This window comes from Diaphorina citri, unplaced genomic scaffold (assembly GCF_000475195.1).
Source record: "Diaphorina citri unplaced genomic scaffold, Diaci psyllid genome assembly version 1.1 scaffold1453, whole genome shotgun sequence".
NCBI classification, from domain to species: domain Eukaryota; kingdom Metazoa; phylum Arthropoda; class Insecta; order Hemiptera; family Psyllidae; genus Diaphorina; species Diaphorina citri.
The window spans coordinates 39784-46223 of record NW_007378879.1 but is presented as its reverse complement, the minus strand read 5'-3'; the positions used below and the strand labels follow the sequence as shown (position 1 = coordinate 46223).

The window sequence follows — 6440 nt, the reverse complement described above, 5'->3', positions numbered from 1 at the left end:
CACCCACACCGCCCAACGTATAGGTATAGGCAGAAAGTACGGTGACCACACGCGACCTTTTACGAGCATAGGGACCAATAACCGTTGCCAGATCAGGTAAACACAGATATTCTCATCCACGACCACCGACAACTGCCAAGTAGGGAGGACCTTTATTTTTATTTCCTCGCGGCATGAAAGATGGGTATGATATGCAGGCCACGCATATGTTGCACCCGCAGGAGAATCACATGGGTACCCTGCACAGGAGTAATAACTATGCCACGCATAATGGTACACTAGGCAGAGGTGAGTTAGTAGGATATTAAATCAAGAAGGTTACTCGCACACCATGGCATGAAAGATGGGTATGATATGCAGGCCACGCATATGTTGCACCCGCAGGAGAATCACATGGGCACCCTGCATAGGAGTAATAACTTCTTTAGTTGTGTTTTTTTTTCTTTTTTTTTTACCCGCCACGGAAATCCCGCTCATTGAAACTGTACAGTTTAGCGTCTACTGTAAGTATTTATTCATTCATTGACTTATTTATCATCACCGAAAATGAAGAGAAGGAGGACAGGATAGGAAAAAGCCAGCCGTTCCGAGAACGAACCTTATCTGTTTAAGATAAAGTTCGCCCCGGATGGGAATCAAACCCTTACAAGACGCGATCAAGCGCTTATAACAAATTGCAAATGTAAACCGAAAATGAAGAGAAGGAGGACAGGATAGGAAAAAGCCAGCCGTTCCGAGAACGAACCTTATCTGTTTAAGATAAAGTTCGCCCCGGGTGGGAATCAAACCCGCGATCAAACCCTTACAAGACGCGATCAAGCGCTTATAACAAATTGCAAATGTAAGAAATAATTGAAGTCCATTTCAAAAATTCAAATTCTGAAACAATGAGGATGCCAAATTTCTACACCTTGGCTGGGATTGAACCCACGCTCTCTTGAGCACTACACCACGACTTCATATTTTCTAACTTTCAAACTATACCTCCTTTCAGATATACTTTCCTTCTAACTTTCAATACCTTCTTTCAATACCCTAACCTTCAATGCCTTTTCTAACTTCTTTCAGATTGGCGAAAGTTCGCCCCGGCGGGAATCTAAGCAGTTAGCTTAGGCTGACATGGTTAGAACTTAGAAATAATGATTTTCATTCTCAACATAGGAAGACAGGATAGGAGAAAGCCAGCCGTTCCGAGAACGAACATTATCCCATCAGGATAAAATCCGCCCCGGGCGGGAATCGAAACCGGCTACCTAGCGCTTTCAAGGCAGATGCGCTACCAACCACGCTAACTAAGCTGGCTACCAATCACTCTTCAATCACATCTCTATTAGAAGGAACAGAGCCAAACTAGCGGAGCGAACTCGTACATGACCTCTTTTCGAGCGGAGTAAACTCATACGGTTTTAGGACCTGGAGTAAACGCACCTTTTCCCAACAAAAATCGTCTAAAACATAAAATTCACTTCGTTCCTTCCACTTTCCAGATCCCCGGGTTTGATGGTGGGGAGCCCGTCACTTACCACGTTCGGTATCGAGTAGTGGGGTCATCTAGTCCCCAATACTACCTCTATTAGAGTAGTGGGGTCATCCAGTCCCCAATACTATCCCTACTAGAGCCAAACTAAAACAAATTGTCAAAACCATAAAATTCGATTCGCTCATTCCACAATCTCTTTTCCAGATCCCCGGGTTTGACGGTGGTGAGCCCGTCACGTACCACGTTCGGTATCGAGTAGTGGGGTCTTCCAATCCCCAATACTACCTGGTGCGCACTGAGAACGCCACGGATTGCGTACTATCGGGGCTGCAATTGGGGACGCAATACGAGTTCAGCGTGATGGCGGCGAACAATATTGGGGACAGTGACTATTCCGAGACCGTGCAGGCTTCTACGTCAAGTAAGTGGGGTTAGGTGTGAGATTTTTTTCAAGTGATTTGGTTGAAGCCTTTGTATCAACGGAGGTCTTTGTATCAACGAAATCGAAGAGAGAAGGCCAGCCGATAAAAGAAAGCCACCCGTTCCGGGAACGAACATTATAGGCGAAAGTTCGCCCCGGCGGGAATCTAAGCAGTTAGCTTAGGCTGACATGGTTAGAACTTAGAAATAATGATTTTCATTCTCAACATGTTTCCCTTCTCCCCTCACAGACAAACCGGTATTCCTGGAAGACCTCCCCACGCACTACACAGGAGTAGAAGGCTCCGGCCTACAAATCCGCATGCCAGCCCGCGGTCACCCTGCCAAGATTTCGTACACATGGACCAAGGATCGAGCCCCGCTCATGTCAAAACATGGTCTGAGTGTGGAGGGGAGTGCACTGAACTTCACTGCACTCAATCGGAGTGACGCGGGTAGCTACTCCGTGGAAGCGGTCAACATAGAGGGAGCCGCTACCATGCTGTTCAATGTGACTGTGCATTGTAAGTATCCAATATCCATTAAATAATGAATTTCACCATTCCAAATTTATAAAAATAATTATAATCTAAATCATGATTTATTTGTGGTGAAGCTGAGAGCCTCTTCGCAACTTTTGTGGATTTCACAGCATTACTAAGAGCCTCTTTTACTATTTCTGTTAGTTCCCATTTTCTTTTTACTCTGGTAATGCCATCACTGGACGCCATAATCCCATTTCCCAAGCACAAAGCTGGAAAAACTTCAGTATCCTGAGAAAGCCCTGTTGCGATCATGTTTATGAAGCTGGTACTTTCCTGGGACCAGCATAAATTTTGTCTTTGTTCTAATCTCTCATTTCTTTCTCTTCCAGACCCCGCCCGGATCTCGAACAAGTCGGACGCGATCGTCGTCGCCCCAGGCGACACAGCCGAGCTCTGGTGTCAACTGGACGGCTCCCCCCTCCTACCCGAACACGTGACTTGGCGCCGGCCCCGGGGCCAGGACCCCTCAGGGCTAGGCGCAGGGTTAGGGGCACATGGGAACCTAGACGGGGCAGTGCTTTCGTTCAAGAACAACATTGCCTATCTGACCCTGTCTGGAGTGGAGAAGAAAGACATGGGAGCGTTCGAGTGTTCCGTGTTCAATGGGCTGGGGAATCGAACCCGCGCCTCGCCCTTCCTGGTTGTGAAACGTAAGTAGGAACCATAACGGTCTGGAAGAGGTTAAGATATAGTTCGCCTGGTGCGGGAAAGTTGGCCAAATGGTCACCCATCCGGACACGAACCACGCACAACGTTACTTTGGAGTTTTTAAAGAGGTTTTTGATGGAGGAAACTGTAACTGCTAAGGTCTTCGTCCCGAAAATGAAGAGAAGGAGGACAGGATAGGAAAAAGCCAGCCGTTCCGAGAACGAACCTTATCTGTTTAAGATAAAGTTCGCCCCGGGTGGGAATCAAACCCGCGATCAAACCCTTACAAGACGCGATCAAGCGCTTATAACAAATTGCAAATGTAAAAAATAATTGAAGTCCATTTCAAAAATTCAAATTCTGAAACAATGAGGATGCCAAATTTCTACACCTTGGCTGGGATTGAACCCACGCTCTCTTGAGCACTACACCACGACTTCATATTTTCTAACTTTCAAACTATACCTCCTTTCAGATATACTTTCCTTCTAACTTTCAATACCTTCTTTCAATACCCTAACCTTCAATGCCTTTTCTAACTTCTTTCAGATTTACCTTCTAACTTTCAATACCTTCTAACTTCTTTCAGATGAGCCTGAGATGATCGAGTTACCTCACCTGATGAAGTCGGCCAGCAAGAGAGGCCAGGATGCTAGACTGGTATGCAGAGCCTCTGGTGCCCCCAAGGTGAACTTCAAGTGGACTCGGGATGGCGTTCTGATTCCTGGAAACGACACCAAGCGGAAATACACGATCCAAGTCAATCAGGTAGGTGAAACTATCGGTCACAATTTTCTGTCAAATTTCCTAACAAAAAAAAAATCGGTTTTCCCCATAAAACCCATGTTTTTTGTCTCCATAAGGCCCAACTTTTTTGAGCATTGGGTTATGGAAACTGATTTATGATTAAAAAAAAAGTTCAACTTCACTGTATAATTAACTAGGTAGGTACCTTGTATAATTAACTAGGTAAATTTTCAGCATTTGATACCAACATTTTTCTCATTTCAGCTGAATCCCATCACATACGAATCCGTTCTGACCGTACACAACATTAACAACTCGGACTACGGAACATTCGCCTGTCTGGCCAAGAACGCCCTAGGTCAGAACACCACGCATATTCAACTTATGGTGACTGGAAGACCGGATCCTCCCATGTCCCTGTCGGTACTCAATATGACCCACAGCACGGTCACCCTAGCCTGGGTAAGTTCAGAGATTGAGTGGTAAAGATTTTTTCTTTCTAAGTTTTCAAAGTCCAAGAAAGTTTCTTAGAGCTTTGGTGGAGGGAAACAGTAGAAGAAACCTAAGAAAGATTTCTAAGAAGGGGTTTTTTTTTTAAAAAAAGAGGTTTGATGGAGGAAACTGTAACTACTAAAGCGCTTACGAGGCAGACGCACTACCAACTAAGCTAACTAGGCTGGCTCAGGTAGGTGAAACTATCGCTTACAATTTTCTGTCAAATTTCCTAAAAAAAAAATCGGTTTTCCCCATAAAACCCATGTTTTTTTTGTCTCCATAAGGCCAAACTTTTTTGAGCATTGGGTTATGGAAACTGATTTATGATTAAAAAAAAGTTCAACTTCACTGTATAATTAACTAGGTAAATTTTCAGCATTTGATAGCAACATTTTTTCTCATTTCAGCTGAATCCCATCACATACGAATCCGTAGACTCCGGACCGAAGGCGATTTAGGGCCTTCCAGGTTAGGAATGGTTGGCTGCTCCCAGTAGGTAATTCCTCTTTGAGTTCAAGCAGGGGCTGTTGTACTTGCTGGTTCCAAAGTTCAAGTCTGCGTTCCTTGGGTGTTAAGTTTAGCTGGTGAGTAGTTCGGAGGAAGCTTTTCCTAGATTTTAGTCTCGCTGCTTGCTCTACGTGACCGTATAGAGGGTGTCGCTCATCTGTTGATTGTTTGCTTCTTTCTACCTCAGCTGCTACTGTTCTTCTGATATGTGGAGGGGCTATTCCAGCTAGAGGATATAGTTTATCGAGAGGAGTCGGCTTGAGGCAACCGGTGATGATTCGGCAGGATTCGTTGATGGCGGTATTGACTTGTTTACAGTGGGCGGATGACTTCCAGGCAGGGACAGCGTACTCGGCTGCGGAGAGGCTGAGCGCAATTGCGGATGTGCGGAGCAGGTGAGGTTGCGCTCCCCATGTTGTGCCAGTCAGTTTTCGCAGGATGTTGTTGCGTGCTGAGACCTTCATCTTTGTGTTCTGGCAGTGTTGTTTGAACTTCTGTACATATACAAAATAAAGTTAGGCGAATTTTATTTGAAGAGAAGTTAATTTATTTTTCAAGATAATGTATTGATTTAATTATTTTTTTTTTATTTTTACTGAAGGGGAAATCATTTCTATGAAATAAAAAGGCTGTGCGCAATATGTAGTAATGTTTTATATCATAGAATTGATTGTTGAAGGCATCTTTGTACATTTTACGAGTATGTACGATAATAAAACCGATTTCTTGGGTGCCAAGTACCAAGTTTGGCCATTGAATATGAATAATAACCAAGTTTGGTTAAAATTGACATTTGGTTAGCTTAAAAAAGACGTGTTTCTTCAGCCATTGTGGCTTACATCAATAAATTAAATTGACAAATTTAGTTCCATATTAAGGTCCAGAAGTATTAAATTAAGTACCTATAAGTTTCATTAATTTTGTCATAATCCAATAAAATAACATCATTCATTTAGTTGTCTGCGATTATTTTTCTATAACATACCAAAGTATATTGTAAATGTTTTTTTTTTTTTTTTTTTTTTTTTTTTTTAAGTAATAGGTAATGTCTAAAAACTTTTGTAAATATTTAAATTTTTTTTTTTTTTTTTTTTTTTTTTTTTTTAAGTAATAGGTAATGTCTAAAAACTTTTGTAAATATTTTTTCATGATTTTCCGTTCCAAAAATGAAGGGTTATTGTGATTTTTTATTCCAAAGTAAGAACGGCCGGTTTTTTTTTTGTTATTGTTTGACGTTCGAGTTACAACAGAAGAAAGTTGTTCTAATTTAACCTTCGTTTTTATTCCCTCTTTTTTTCAATATAATTTTCTTTGATTTTGTACTTATAAGTCTTCCTTGTTCCTTGCAAGAAATGCAAGGATCGCGCGATTTAGGTAAAAATGCCTACTAGTCTTGAGATTGACTTTTGAATGCAGAAGGGTTGAGTTGGATTTTACAGCACTTTTTTTTGTCTAGATAAATATTTTAAATAGAATTACCATGTTACGTATTTCTACCGTGATACATTGTTCAGCACCAAATGGAAAATTATCCATCTGATGATTGGTGGAGTTTTTTCTGTACATACAAAATAAAGTTAGGCGAATTTTATTTGAAG

At 42.1% G+C, this 6440-nt stretch overlaps 1 protein-coding gene across 1 annotated transcript in view; it reads left to right on the top strand.

Annotated features, from left to right (window-relative positions):
- Window positions 1–6440, top strand: part of LOC103515972 (synaptogenesis protein syg-2-like) — a gene marked incomplete at its 5' end in the record, with an annotated part of 37825 nt that overhangs the window by 23940 nt on the left and 7445 nt on the right. The window contains 4 exons of the mRNA XM_026828498.1: window positions 2152–2424; window positions 2775–3095; window positions 3683–3861; window positions 4105–4302. Coding sequence (XP_026684299.1) covers window positions 2152–2424; window positions 2775–3095; window positions 3683–3861; window positions 4105–4302 — 971 coding nt within the window. The remainder of the gene's footprint in view (window positions 1–2151; window positions 2425–2774; window positions 3096–3682; window positions 3862–4104; window positions 4303–6440) is intronic.